This window comes from Colias eurytheme, chromosome 2 (genome assembly GCF_061535395.1).
Source record: "Colias eurytheme isolate Ceu_HAF_F1 chromosome 2, ilColEury1 Martin Lab GWU primary, whole genome shotgun sequence".
Lineage (NCBI taxonomy): Eukaryota > Metazoa > Arthropoda > Insecta > Lepidoptera > Pieridae > Colias > Colias eurytheme.
The window spans coordinates 6,457,324-6,473,613 of record NC_142981.1 but is presented as its reverse complement, the minus strand read 5'-3'; the positions used below and the strand labels follow the sequence as shown (position 1 = coordinate 6,473,613).

General features: G+C 34.8%; 1 protein-coding gene across 2 annotated transcripts; it reads left to right on the top strand.

The window, feature by feature from the left end:
* The first annotated feature begins 10,184 nt into the window (after positions 1-10,184).
* Positions 10,185-11,625, top strand: Osi21 (Osiris 21). Of its 2 annotated transcripts, none has more exons than XM_090113309.1 (4): positions 10,185-10,544; positions 10,620-10,812; positions 10,884-11,103; positions 11,286-11,625. In XM_090113309.1, the coding sequence occupies exons 1-4, from the start codon at positions 10,272-10,274 to the stop codon at positions 11,290-11,292; spliced, it is 693 nt and encodes a 230-aa protein (XP_089969435.1). In that variant the 5' UTR covers positions 10,185-10,271; the 3' UTR covers positions 11,293-11,625. The 2 variants fall into 2 exon arrangements, with proteins under 2 accessions (XP_089969435.1, XP_089969429.1); XM_090113303.1 differs by having other exon boundaries at positions 11,270-11,625.
* Positions 11,626-16,290: the final 4,665 nt, after the last annotated feature.

Genomic DNA, 16,290 nt, shown 5'->3' with positions numbered 1-16,290 from the left:
CGATGGTTTACGATCTAATATGATCAGCACCTTATCAGCACATTATAAAGATTTGTATCGCGTGTATATACATCATAAAAGCTCATAAAAGCTCAGTAGGTATAATCGTACTATAGTCACCCAAATGAAAGCCATTAATATATTTATACAAATTTTAGGTAGGTATGTGACCAATATTGTTTGTTTGATAATAGGTATTCCTATAATTTGACTTCTCCATAAGACCAACGTACTTTATTAAACACTTGACCGTAATTTGAAGCTTACTTCATTGAGAGAAGGCACCTAGCTTTTTCCGCCTATTCTTCCCTCTCTTTCCGTTGTATGTATGCTATCTCTCTCGCACACCTCTCCACCAGGTGGCGGGGCGCACGATTATGTCGGGCGCTGGATGTTTTTCATTGGCGTCTAGCTTCCGCCGCGAGAAGGTTGTCTACAAGACTACAACCTTGGTGCTATTAAGTATTAAGTATTGCTTAAAGCAAGTGCTAAAAGTGTTAAAAAGTGTATCCCGTCGGATCGGTACAGTGAGTTATTTTTACATCTATTCTAATAATATTTTACTTAAAAATGAGTAAAAATCTTTAAAGTCAACGGTATAATCGTTGGACTTTATTTAAAATGCTGAGGTTTTTAATGAATCCTTCAGCAATAGTTTATTTTTCAATATGCTTAAATACTTAATAGCATGAATAAAGATATTTAAAATTAACGATACAACCGTTACATTTTACTTGAAATAGTAACTTTTCTTTTGAAATATTTCATTATGCAATATGTACTAATTAATATTTGAATTTTTAATACTGTGAGTAAAGCTATTTTAACGGTGTTACCGTTCGGCTTTACTCGAATCGTTAATATTACTTTTGTGATTATTTGATATTACTAGATATATCAAATACCCTCTCTTGTATATAGATATTTTTAATATTTTATTTCATTTTTAATAATGTGTTTTTATTACAAGGGTACAAGTGAATTTTTCGTGGAAAAATTACAATTAATACTTAGTATGGATATGAGCCAACTCAAAGCTTTACAGGCATACAATCCATTGCTACGACTTTATTACATTGTCGTTATCGCTAGGAACGGTTCGGAATTCCTATCATAGTTTATTACTAAAAATTATCGAACGAGATGAGTCAGCTCCAAGAAGTCACGACATGTCAGAACACGTTGTGATATTATTTTATAAATCGTACGGGAGTTACCGCTCAACTGAATAATGATGGAATTCGCTCATGTATAGTAGATACGTACCATGAATGTTCCACACATTCAAAACTATCCGTAGTCTATACGTGTCCTTTTATGAGTATTATTCTGATCCGTTTTTATGTGAAAATAGACATATGGGTCGTTTTCAAAATAATTGTACATTACTACAAAATGTTTGTCCCCCTAAAAAATCTTCGAAAAAAATATGGTTACGACTGAAATAAATCATTGTTAACGTTTTACAGACTAAACTTAAGCATACTGCATATCATTTCTGATAAAAAGCAATGAATTGCAATTCAAATTCTTACATAAATTTAATGTGAAAATAAAGTAACAAAAAAAGCTCCATACATTTTTTTATTGTCCCCTATGTGGACGACAATGAAAACCAATATTTTTATCAGAATTTTTGTATGAAACTTCCTATTTTTTTGTATCATAATTAAAAAGCAATGTTTGAAGTGTTATATCTGATAGATTAAACTATTTAAATTACCTTAAATAAACGAAGAATTACATATTATAAAAATGTCCCTATCAATCGTTACAATTTCGTGACACTGACTTATTGACATAATTAACCAACTTCTTGTATCACAAAGAAGAGGAATCTAACTCTAATCATTGGTAACACTGGTCATGTCACGAAAAGTAAGGTCACATTAACGCGCCGCCATTTTGTTCGTCGTCCAGACATGGAAGAAGTCCAGTAGTGTGCTGTGCAAAAAATTTCGTTACAATTTCCTAACGACGTATTCTCAACAAAAGTAAGTACATTTTGAAGAATTCACCTACCGCAATTGTAATATACTTAAATTATGACTAGAGTAATAGATTACACTTTCAATCTAATGGTAAATGTGATTATGTTTTGTGTAAAAGTATTTCTTAGGTTATTTTTTACATGTTACTGACGAACAATTTCTTGACATTTACTGACGTCAGTAAATTGTAGACGGTAAAGCTGTGGTCTCATGTGTAAAGTATGAAAATAAGATATTAAAATGTGTGTTAAATTAATGTAACGAATAAAAATAAAGGAGAAAAACAATTAATCTCTCAAGATTATTTTTTTGTAACTACAGGCCATACTTTTTTAAACCATGATGTAGGGTTAGTAAAGTCAGGCTTAGGGACTTGACTTTTCCTGGGATCTGATAACTTTTTTATAGTGAAAGCGGATCAGTGAGTCTTGGCCTCCAATTTTACAAGTGGTTTCTGATGGGATAACGCTTGCCTTATTGCATTTAGTGTTGATCGCTTTTCCACCCACACGAGTGATGCTTACTTTTGTTTTTATTTTTATTCAAAATACATATATATCCAACAGCTTTTTTTAGTTTCAGAATGCCGCTAACCGGTGCCGAACGGCAAAAAAATACATTGAAAAACTAAAAAAGCAAAACCCTGAAATATATGAAAAGAAAAGGAAAACACACCTCGAGAAAGTGAAACAAAGACAAAGAAAAATATCAGATCTTAATGACAGTGAAAAAGAAGCTCGAAGACAAAAATGAAAAGAAGCTAATGATAGAAGAAAAGAAAAGGAAAAGCAAACAGAGAATTATAAAAATTAATGTTTTGTTGATTATTTGTAACTAAAAATATATATTTTTTTTAACTAGTGACTTCTTACTTTTTTATATGTAATATTACCTTATTCTGAATACAGCCTTACTTTTACAACTTCCTGACATTTCCTAACGAAACAGTTTACTGACAATTTCGTGACGTACAAATATTTTGAAAATGACCCATATTACACACGGCTAATTTGATTGAAAATAACGTTTCCTATGTTCAAATGATGCAACTTTTTTGTTAAAACGAGTAAGTACCAAAAATTTTACAATTAAATTCTTTGGTTTACTGAACTTGTGCTGAAAGGGTTATCGTATAATAATTATCGAGATATCTTAATATAAATTAGATTTAGATACACTTATTTCAAAGGATTTACAATTCACTTCTAACGTTTTAGAATAATATTATAAACTTGTACACCTTGACAAAAAGTAAAAAATTGCGGGTGAGTGGAGATTATTTTGTGCAATTAAATATAACGTCCTACGACGGTATGGTTGCGTTCGTAAGGAATGTTAACGGATATAAAGCAACTAAATGTTACATCGATTGCATGAACAAGAATAAATATGAATCGAAGTTCATTTTAAAATTTAGTGAATTGATTTGAATTATGAATTTATTAAATGTCGCTAACATTGGAAAATAAGTTAAAGGACCTTGTTAATTGCTATATTATTTAAATGATTATTTACTGCTATTTTTATATTAGCACTAAGGTGTATTCTTGCTCGAAGCAGAATACATAAATGTGGCCACTACTCCTCGCAGGGGTTAGCCAGGTCAAATTCACCCTCGCAGGGTGTCTCTTAAGCATTTTTTGGCAGGCCCTACTTATTTCTAGTTACAAACATCCCTCGCGCAGCTGTCGCTCGCAGGGAAATGGTGCAAATATATATCGGCCCTCGCGGGGCTTTGATTACAATCGTCCCTCACGGAAAAGATGGTGCGAATATATATCAGCCCTCGCGGGGCTTTGATTACAACCGTCCCTCATGGAGAAATGGTGCAAATATATATCAGCCCTCGCGGGGCTTTGATTACAACAGTACCTCACGGAGACATGGTGCAAATATATATCAGCCTTCGCGGGGCTTTGATAACAACCGTCCCCACGGGGAAATGGTGCAAATATATATCAGCCCTCGCGGGGCTTTAATGGCGATTGGTGCAAATATACAAAGGATTGATCATTAAAATGATCATAGATATTTGCTTTTGTCAACGAGGACCCACGAAAGAAGTTTTGGATATGACCGTATCGGATCTTCACTCTTCTAAGGTAGGTAGAAAAAGGTTTTGAAATCTACTTCACAGTGGGCAGTATAGTAAATGACCTAATAAATACAATAAAGGTTAGATACGTCAAATAATGGGCGCATGAAATTGATACTTCGTATCCTAAAAGTTTACGCTTCAGGAATCAGGAAACCACCATTGGTTTACCAATTATGGAAATTGGAATTGAACAAATTGTATTTACCAATGCAAAGCCTAATCACAACAAAGGAAGGCGAGTCGGATCAAATATCTTCTCGCAGATGATTTGTGGCGGTGGTTTCGAGGATTGTCACCAAGCCTTGTGTCAACGGTATGTTTGGTATCGTAATTAAATGGCACTAGCCGACCAATTTTCATATACAAACATCGGAAGAGATTTTTTAATCGCAAAGCGATTGAATGTAACAAATGACGATTGATTACGTATAGTTGACCTCTCATAGGCCTATTTTAGTTGCCCGGTCTTGTAGGCAATTTATTTGACTCGTTTTTCAACCCATTTGACCTCATTATTGCACCCATGAGATTTTTCTTCGGGGCTCAAACAATAAATCGCTGAGGGATTAGGATAATCGTTTGTTAGACAAGTTTTTTGTCATCCCACCAGGATTATTATATTGTATAATAAAGTTATATACAACTATTAACGTAAAACGTTTAAGTACTCAACGAATGCTGAGAATACTGACTGTTGAGTTACATAGGATAGAGGATAAATAACGGAAAGTCAATCTTTCCAAACAAAAGCCTCTTATTATTAGATATTACTTGGAACCCCTACCCTTAACGAGAAAGCTCTGCCAAATGACTTCTCATTTCTTTGCTTTGAGGGGGGGGGGGGGGCAATAAATGAAATGTACAGGCTATACGGCTTTTAAAATATAAGTCTGGTAAGCGAACTAAACTTTGCTGGTTTAGTTCTTGCTATATCGCTATCCGTGCCTGCTTCTCGTGTTTACGGGTGAATTAAGTTTATCAATAGTCATAAATGCAATGCTATTCAGAGGATATACTGCATTTAAAACATGACAAAGTCTGGTAAGCGAACTAAACTTTGCTAGTTTAGTTCTTGCTATATCGCTGTCCGTGGCTGCCTCGCGTGTTTACGGATGAATAAAGTAATGTCCTGTCTTCGCATCCACAGCTAACTGTCCTATACTGTCATAATCTTAACACAGATTCATTCGACATAGCTCCCCACGAGCTCAGTTCTTCATTTTTGCACTCGCACAACTGTGGACAACACAAGAGGAATGCCTCCATTGGTAGCAGTTACAATCAAGGGATAACTAACCTTAGGCTAGCCATATTACGGATGTTGGAACAACCGACTATATTCAGGGCAATTTTCTTTGTTCAGTGTAACGTTTAGACTGTCGTAGCATTCCTACGGGACAAAGATGGGATCAGATCTGCATCCTTAATGCAGTTAATCGAAAGGAGATACTTTCAGACGACGATAGTATTCAAAACCCACCATATTCCTTAACATAATAATGCATAGTTAAGCTTATAATCTCTCTTGCCATTATCCTGCAGCAGAATTCCTTGGCGATAATTTATCCTCGTTAGAACGAGCAAGGGTTGTTACGATAATATGAGAAATCCTAGTCAGTTAGAGACCTGAACGACGCGATAGAGTACCGCTATTTCAGTAGTAGTAACACCTAGAAGGGTGAAGGTATTCTGGAAAGCGGAACTGAAGGCCCGGTCAGCAGCATCAGCCACCTAATAGACAGTGTTCAGTGCTGCACCACTATAATCTGCAAAATGACTCTGACGGTATGAAAATGTGGAGTACATTTTCAAAATATCAAATGATATAGTTGGAATAAAAATCCTATTTGCCTCCGTCTATCCAAAAGACATACGGAGTAGCTAGTAGTAGTTGGTTGAATTAGAATAAAGTAACTATAGTTAAAATCCTTTGTTACTGACTGGATAAATTTGGCTCTTTTCCTATCTGACGTTCATATAGCTGTTGACTGCCTAGTGTTGTGCACAAACACTATTATTATAAACTAGCGGTCCGCCCCGGCTTCGCTCGTGGTACTTACGTTTTCTCTACATAAAAACCATCCTCGTACTTCAAGGAATATAAAAAGAATTATCGAAATCGGTTCAGCCGTTCTCGAGTTTTGCGCTTACCAACGCATTTTGCGATTCATTTTTATATAAGTATAAGAAGATAAGTCACGTTATGTAGTCCCGAGGCTTTCGGTATATAAGTTCTGATGTAAATCATAATTATATCTTAAAACCGAATTGATTAAAAGTAACGTACTTGTTTTATATACTCTTTATTGCACACACAAAGTTTGACAAAATCAGGATATTATACTAAGCAATTGGCGGCTTTATTACTTGGCTGTAGTAATTGCAGTTTTGGGACACAGATAAGCTCCTTATCATTTTAGTCTCTTAAGTTCAGTATATTTGTTTCCAGTACAGAGTTTATGACCTATCAGTTTTAAATAAATAATTCATGCATTGTACTGAAAGTACTAGCCATGTTTAGATTATGATTGGTGGCGTTGGCTCTAAACATTAATAGATACCGCACGGTTTGGTTGGATGTTAAAAATCTGTATTATAATTAAAACCGTTTACCTGTTTTGATATTTTATTGCCTTATTCAAGGGGTGACCTTTTAAATTTATTTCTGACCCCAAAAGTAAGGACCAAGTTCTCTTCTTGTCCGCTTGTAGCAGGTTGGGTTAAAACTGTGTGAGTTGAGACAGGTGGTAATTCTATGTTAGAGCCCCCGCAGACCACAGACTTTTTATCGGCCGATAGTTTAGTCGGGTTGGCCTGCTAGTACGCACACCGAGCCAACTAAACAGTTCAGTCGGTTATGAGTGCGCAAACTATCCAACAGTCTGCCGACTATTTGCTAGTTTCTAACCAACTGTTGAAAAGAGTGGTCACACCGCACAATGAAAATTAATAAAACATTGTATAGAATTGTTATTATTGCTCTCATACACCGGAGGAGGAAAATTAAAAAGAGAGCCCGAGAGTATTGGGTGCATCCTATCTTTAGTGATAGATTAAAATGGAAAATTTTACACTATGCATTCCAAATTACTCCATTACCCGAAAAAATTTTCGCCTTTTATCGAATGAGCATAACTAGCTTCAACCAACTTGTCAAATACAGAGTACCTACTCTTTTAAGTCTTTCTTATAAAGTGGAGGGCGTTTTTCGACTTCCTCGATCAAAGTTACGATCGAAAATTCCGAAATAAGCGACTGAGAATTGAGCGACGCCATTTTACAAAACATGCGCGGCCGACCATTCGCTGTCAAAGCTCGGAGCGAACTGAACTATTGGCCTAGTCGGCCGACTAAAAAATCGTCGTGTTTGCGCGTGTGGTAGGGAGCCAATACTGATTATACAGTCGGCCGATAGTTTGCCGACAGTATAGTTTGAATTGAATCGGGAAGCCCATCAAACTTGTTTATCGGCCGATACCTAATCGTCATAGTGTGCGCATTTGCTTATATCTGCGTACTGATTAAGAGCCCGACCAAACTATCTGCCGATAAAAAGTCTGTGGTCTGCGGGGGCTCTAAGATGATTCAATTGTGCTTCTACAGAGTTCTAATTGAATAAATAAAGGTTTGAGTTTGAGGTATTTTTGCCTCGTCGGGATCAGCTGTTGCTTCATTTTGTAAGTAACATCTAAATGCATAATTGAAAGTCGTTACTGGCGCTTTCGCAGATTTACGCTAAAGATAGTGAAAATTGTAGTAACTTTAACTTTTCAAGCCCAAAAGGTTAACTAAGGTACGCTTGAACCAATCTCATAAGTTCTAATACTTTTAATCATTATGATTAACTTTTTGGTTCTTATTTGATTAACTTTTCATCTGGGATTGTTAATATATTATATAATATAAAAATTTGTGTGATTTATTGGTAGGTATACTATCTGCACACCTTACTCTTTCAAATAAAGAAATAAGTAATTACTTATGTATTCAAATTCACATTGGCGTCCATATATTGTACACCAGGTGGGTAACAAGCAGGTCTCAATGAAGTAAGCTTCAAATTACGGTCAAGTGTTTAATAGCTGTGTTTTACCTGAAAATAAAACACATATTAAATACTTACCTATATTTGAAGCTTACACTTAACGTCCACCTGTTGTGGATTTCGACTCAATGAAAAACATCCAGCGCCCGACATAATCGTGCGCCCCGCCACCTGGTGGAGAGGTGTGCGAGAGAGATAGCATACATACAACGGAAAGAGAGGGAAGAATAGGCGGAAAAAGCTAGGTGCCTTCTCTCAATGAAGTAAGCTTCAAATATAGGTAAGTATTTAATGTGTTTTATTTTCAGGTAAAACACAGCTATTATAAGTATACCTACATGTAGGTACGTTCATCAACAAAAGTGTTTAATTTGATAATTTCAAACAAAATTGCTTTATACTAGTATTCTCTTTGAACAATAATATGTGGCATAAATATAAAATCTATATAATTATATATTATAGAAGAATGCCTTGCTAGTTACACTATTTATATCTAACTCAAGTATCAATAAACTGAAATTTTCAGAGTAGCTACCCGAAAGATAGAGCAAGTTTTTAAAAGGCAAACGGATTTTTTTTGTGATTTTATTTTTTTACAGGCCCTTGAAGTTGTGATACATCATACAGGGTAATTTTATCTTTCTTGGCATTAAATTTTTTTTTATTTCATTTAAAAATTTAACGATAGTAAATGTTACCATACTGAATTGGCCTATCTTTCAGCTTAGCACCAAAAAAAAGACGGGTTACACTCCGGGAGTGCCGGCAGAAGTGAAAACTTGATTATTAACGTTGAGCATGTTTGATATTTTGGAATGGTATCCGTCTTACGCTTTTTCGATCAGGTCATGTGTCCTTACGCGAGTTTAAGATTTTATACCCATTACAGAAGTGCTCGACGCCGCTAAAGAAGTTTTCACTTCAAAAATCAAGCATTTTCCGCAATACATAAAAATCTCATGGTACTCGGCGATAGGTGAAAAATTGAAAAAAAAAAAACGATATAACTCCGAAAATACGAAAAATCGCATAACATACATGGGGGTGATCCGTGATTCGGATAGCCCTCTAGGTCCTCGACTATCTCCCAGCTTCAGTAAAAGTACCTATATACAACTAACGAGACTTGGGAGAAGCCGATTTGTTGCTTTAATTCCACACCAACAATTAATACTAAAAATAATGAATTCATGAAACTACAATACTTATCTGCTGTTAGGAACTAATCGGAATATGAAATTACATATTTTCTTTTAATACCGATTATGCTTCGTGTTTGTTCTCATCCGCTATGTTAAATAAAAAAAGGCAACTTAATTTCTTTAAAAGCTATGTAATCTACCTATTAACTGTCGTTTATTTAATTCTAATAAAACTTTTAAAAGCTAGCTTATAAAATATTATTATTAAAATATCGTATAATGTATTATAATTCTATTATTAGATATCTATGCGATGATATGCTTTAATGATTTCATTAAATTGCGAAATATAATGATGACGATTATATGATAAGTGTTCATATGTATGTTATATACTTATTCCACCGACACGGTCTGGTATTGCTTTTACTTTCCTTTAATCGTGAATACATGTTATTTCCTTATTTCAATAAACATCCTGAGCCACGCCATGTAGACGCATGTTGCCAAAGTAATCACGCAAACTAAATTTAAACTCTGCGAATAAAATTAATTGAGACCGAAATAACACTGACAATGCTTTAGAGAACTAATGAAAATATGGACTGAAAACAATCATGCCGTACTAAAAAGTGGGGCCAGCAAAATCTCATGTGCACGCAAATAAAGTGTAATTACAAAGTAACACACACATTAACATTGCTGCTGAACGCACACAAGACTGTTAAAACGCATGTAAGTATTGCTTTTTGTAGTACATTTTATTGGAGAAATTGGCTTGGAAAATTGTTCTCAACCATTTTCAAGTTCAGTTACGTAAGTACGCGTGCAGGAGAACTGGTGCGGAATAGCGGATGTTCGGTGATGCTCGTCGACGAGGTGCCTGCCGTTATAAAGTCGCTGCCACTGCTTCCACGGTCAGTCGTTGTTAGACCACCCTCGTTTGCGTCAATTTTTAGTTTTTAGTGTAGTGTGCCTAATCAGAAAGAAAAATGTGTTCGATTTTACGGATACCTTTAACATTATTTATTTGTGTTATCGTTGTCTCCGGCCATGTTCACGGACCGAGAAGATCTCGGAGGATGGATGTTGAGGACGATGCACGGAATGAAATTGACAGTGGTAGAGCTGATGAAACCTCATGGTGGCCCACAGCGGAGTTCGCGGTTCTACAAAAAGTTTACGACGATTGCAGTGCGCAAAAACATTTGACCACATGCCTCAAGGGCAAGGCTTTAAATGCACTTACGAGAGCCGTAGAGCAGGTGACGAAAGTGAAATAGTGAAATTTAAGTGTAAAGTGAAATCCATATCTAATATAATATAATTGTGTTCTACAGGAAAACGTACAGCTTGCTGACGGTTTGACATTGGTGAAACAGTCTGATGCGCCAGTGGCGTCAGCCGAGCCTCGCTTCCTACCTGGGATGACTACCGAAGAAAAACTCGATAACATGCTACGAGCAAAGTTCGAGCAACTGCTTAGCACTCATACCATATCCATGGACTTAGCTTCCGAAGGAAGAGGTAGAGGTATGTATTCATTAATAAAATAATTGAATTTGTTATTGACTGATTAATCATGAATATTTTCTTTTGACTAGGGAAAAAGGTCCTGCCATACCTATTGCTCGGTATTTTTACAACTGTTAGCATAGTAGGAGGTATGGCTCTGAAGACCTTGGCTGCAATTGCTGGAAAAGCCCTCATTGCTAGTAAAGTAGCATTAACGATTGCTGGAATTATTGCTCTGAAAAAACTCTTCAGTCACGATGGAACCACAGGAGAAACTACTTTCCAAGTACATGCCGATGGACATCATAGGTAAAATCATCACTTGAAATATATATAAATTATTACGTAGCGTATCTAGTAATAAACCAGCTTAACAATAATAATCAAATTGTTGTTAAATAAAAAGTAGTCTTTTTAATTTTATTTATATTATTGGTTAACATAATACAATTCTAAAATTATTTATTTATTCCAGTTTTCTTTAATTCTAGTCTTTAATTCGAAGGCGCAATCTTTATGTGGTGAGGCCTGTGAAATCTAAAGAAGAGGATCTTGACTGGTAATAGACTGAGAAGAAGCCGGTCCAGAAATTGGTCTCACTCATATCCTCATCATAGTGTTGAAGATAAATCTATACAAATAACCTCAAACCAAAGTACCGTCTAAGTTTTGGACACTGCTTAGATAAATCCGTTGTCTACATTTGTTCTCAAAGTCTATGTCAGTATAAATAATTTATTGTAATTTATTTATTTGTGACGGCGGTTCTAGGTGTATTTAAATGTAAATTAATTTATAAATAAATTTAAGAAGAATTAACATGAAACTGTACCGGTAGTTTTATTCAAAATTAATGCAATTATCTCTAATCTCATGATTATATCGATGGATGCAAAATGCACCTTTAGTTTACTTGGTATATAATATAATATACCTACTGATAATTGCAAAAAATATTGCAATAATATGGACCAATATGTATACGCACATATTTTACACATATCAATGCGTAGTAAGTAATTTAAACTATTGAATATATTTATTAGTGAAAATAATAATCCGCTTTCTTTCAATCACTCTAGTGGAAAGGATTCAAAGCGATACGTTCAGATTTTCCATCAATGTGCAGTGTGTATGAAGGTGGAAAGTAGAAAGCTTTAATCGATTCACTGCACATGCATACACTGATACTGTTAGAACGTATGATGTTTGTGATCTTTTCCGCTTTATTAAACATGAAGTTTCACTAACACATTGACCCAATAAGTAAGAAAATATCAATCACGATAATACTTTCTGTGGAAAGACGCTGTTTCCTCCGTGCGTGCATTCTTTACATATTCATGTGTACATAAGTAAACGAATGATTAATCGGTACACAATCACGTTAACGGATAACTAATTTATTCATTCAGGAAAGCAGTGGTAGTAGAGTGTGGTATGGCATTTGTTCGGCGGAAGGTCAGCTCGTTGATTAGTCGAGCGCCGGTAAAGGCCGACCACATTGCGCGTTTGTGCACCCGAACGCTGTTTATAATGCAGATATGTGTTTGCCCAATCGCTGCACGCTACGTTGGCTATATGGCATAGCTAATAGACATGGGTAGGTAATGCGTGTAATAGTACAAAAGTAATATCACTTTGACACGTAATGCAACATCACGCATTACGCATCAGTTACAAACATCACTCGCATCACTCACTTTTTTTTATTTTGTTTTACATTTGCTGCGTTCATTACAATTATTAACAAACAACATAAAGTACGTGGCCAAGTATGAAGGAAAATCAACTACATTTTTTAAATATTTACTTAAATTGTAATTTTACGGTAATAACTAATAAGACGTATTGCAGTTATTATTACTATTTTTCAATATGATCTGTAATACTTCAACTTCACATATCACCTTAATCATCCTCGGACCTCGGTCATCATTTCATTAAAAATCGATCGGGTAATGTGTGATGTTACGGAGTAACATCACTTCCGTGGAAGAGATGCGTGATGTTGCATTACTTTTTGACGTACTGTTTTGCGCATGTCTAATAGCTAATGCGGCTGGAGTCTCTTTGCATACGCAAATATAGGGCGGGCAGTCCAGCCCTGATTAAGCGGTGCGCTGGCGGTGACATTGGATTCATTCCTGTTTTAGGAACTGACATTTCACTTGATTACTTTTCCAGAATGTGTTTTAGCAATTTGTTACAAATGAGTACGTGTTTCATTTTCGTAGATGAGGATCTTTTAGCAAAATTTAAATTAAGCGTTATATCACACAAAAGCAGCATTGACTATATGCTTGTAGAATGGCCTTTGTATAAAAAAGCTTTAAACTAAATTGCTGTTTTCGTGCAAAGGGGCTTTACTTACCTACACATTATAATAATACCTTTAGGTATTTGGCGCAGTTACCTACTATCTATCGATGTGTTAATTGACGAATTCCACAAGGAAATGGCTAGAATATCCGTAGCATTAGTTAATACCATCTACTTGGCAGACCATGATTGGGCGCGCTGTCAATTTCAAGTTCATACAATATTTAATGGTGTGTACTGTATATCTCAAATTAGGCCAACAACACGCGTGCATCTAAACATATTAACCATTAATGGACAGTAAGTTCGATTTAGTAGAGTAAGTACATATACATAGACACATAATTATGTACCTACTAATAATACGCCAAATAGAATTGTTTTATATACCCAGGGCACGAATAATTGAACGTTTGTAATGAATTCTCGTCAAATGAACATGAAAGATGTTATGGATCCTGAAATTAATTTCGAATGGGCCGTGACATATAAGCGGATATAAAGTATGAGAGTGTGGGCGTTTGCCGTCCAGCGAAGTTACTTTACGGACGAATGGTCAAAGTATCCGACATAAACCTATTTTGTTCTCTTCTTATATTGGATATACGCTCCCTTCTTCGTCCGCGGACGTTCGTTGTCCTTTTAACAGGGCTGTAGGTTGAAAGAAAATTATAAGATTTAAATTAATAGATAATTATTTACTATACGTTATCTATATTATTATATTACGAATATTATCTTTATAATATTACGAATATTATATAGATAACGATGTGTTCTTCTCCATATTAGGTTAATTAAAAGGTTTTCCTTCTACGTTATTAATTATTTCGTGTTGTAATGAACTTACCAATATCTACATCCGTTATCGTATATTCCAATTTACACTTAACTTGTCCCGGCCTTATTGACATTCATCTACCAGTACAGAAAGCGCCTGGTGTGCTAATCCAGATTACAAATTAAAAATAAACTTAAGAATAAATTTGATGCACAATGGAAACTTTTACAAAACAAATATCAGAAATATATGTATTACTTAATATGTAGACACATAAAATCTTCTATACGTTTATAATTTCAGTAGTGATTTTTTTGTTTTCTCGTACATGTGTCGCAGCCCTGGTCCAGGGCGGAGTACTGTGAGGAAGTTTTGTTGGGAATTATGTTGGTACGTGCCAAAGCCATTATTGCTGCGAGAAAAGTTCATCAATTTCATTTCTATCTTCGTATATATGTACTATAAATACGTATCATATATAGGAGGAGGACTCCTCTGTGTATTATTAAAAAATTGTGAAAATAATTCATACGTGATACTATAATTTTATAATCTTATATATAAAAATGAATCGCAAAATGTGTTGGTAAGCGCATAACTCGAGAACGGCTGAACCGATTTCGATAATTCTTTTTTTAATATATTCCTTGAAGTACGAGGATGGTTTTTATGTAGAGAAAACGTAAATATTATGTACCACGGGCGAAGCCGGGGCGGACCGCTAGTTTATAATATTAATAAATACCTAATCTTTAAATCGTTAAAAAATAAATATATTATTCTGATTATAAAACTATAATAATTAACCAGTTCTAGTATACGTAGTCATAAGTGAGTAATTTTCAGAAATTTTAATTTTATTTATGAACTTAATTTATAGTATAATAATATGTGTATAATAATATGTGTGAATTGTTCTATTTACATTTTTCTTGAAAGTAAATATGTATATCCTATTAGCTATAAATTTAGTTGATGAAACCGATACGCAACAATGCGATGAGCATAACTCACGCAACAGATATTATTTTCTAATTGTTTATGCGCATCTATAAGGTTTGTTTAATAAAAATTATTCTAGTAACTTTATACCTACATTATAGTGTTTTGTGTGATACAATTAATAGCAGCGTTTTTATGAGTAGGTCAAGTTTTTAATTGGATATAATTTCACTTATGATATATTTTCTAACTAGGTACATACTTATATTGTAAGAGGAACTTCTTGGAAATATTGACAATTTAATTGAAATGACTTCGCATACATTTCAATGCTAGATTTGACCAATTGGTACGGAGTGCGTCCATTAGCTAAGGTTGGGGCGTTCAGGTGATAGGCGCCAGTCGCGACTTTACCGAGTGAAGACTCCTGGGGAGGCCAGCTAACAGACCTTGACTGATGCCCGCCAGCAAGCCAAGTACCACTCCTTCGGTAATAGAGCTCATAATTGTATATCCCGCATGTAATGTTAAGTTGGCCGACTGCCACCCTCTGGACGTTAGACCGGCCGTCATTATGTGTCATTAGTTTTGCGACGTTGACCAAATGACTGGTCTGTGATATCGAATGACTCATTCGGCTCGTATTTAGTCTCTGTGATTTTCTAAACTAACCCTATAAATGTAATTTTAACTAGCGTTAGTGAGAGAATGGATATAAAAAAAAAACGGTTATAAATAGGCACGAATTATGAATGTCTTATATAAATATAAAACTTCTTAATACTATTTAAATTAAACTTTTCTGGTAGTTCTTAAATACAAAATAGATGCAATATAAGTTGAAGGCTAAGAAAAGATCATATAAAAAGAGTCAGTGGCCAGTCCATATTAAATAAAACGAATCACACACCTTAGGAAAAACTATCGAATGTAGTAGAACCTAGATCATGGATATAATGTGGATTAGTTCACAATATTCATAGCAATGTTGTCTGGTCTAATTGGGTTGAACGAATTTACGATGCCCGCTCTGTTTGTACGAACGATCTGCCGTCCTAATTATACCATAAATTTCAATAAGCAACATACTTGACGTGTTATTGGAAATGTGCCATAATAGTAACGGTATATATTGCAATTAGATCGTGTAATGAAAACGCTCTGGGAATATCTAGGGTAATTTACTGGAATAATATTTAGAACATTACATTAAATGTTGCGTTTTGTCTAACCGTTAGTAGGCATATGATATTTTCCGAAAAATCACTGAATAAATGTTTTTCAGGTATTAGGATGTATATTTTTTTAAATATTTTTAACATTGAAAGTGAAGTTTTCGCGATAGAGAGAAGCATGATAGAGCCAAAAGAAAGCTTGCCTTTGCCCTTGGGTATCTTTGAGATATAATTGTAGATATTGTATGAAATATAGGTAATCTTTTGTTTAATTAA

Coding starts and splice junctions, on each gene's coding strand:
- Osi21 (XM_090113303.1), top strand. CDS start 10,272: ATGTGTTCGATTTTACGGATACCTTTAACATTATTTATTTGTGTTATC. Junction 10,545..10,619: donor TTACGAGAGCCGTAGAGCAG/GTGACGAAAGTG, acceptor TGTGTTCTACAG/GAAAACGTACAGCTTGCTGA. Junction 10,813..10,883: donor TTCCGAAGGAAGAGGTAGAG/GTATGTATTCAT, acceptor TCTTTTGACTAG/GGAAAAAGGTCCTGCCATAC.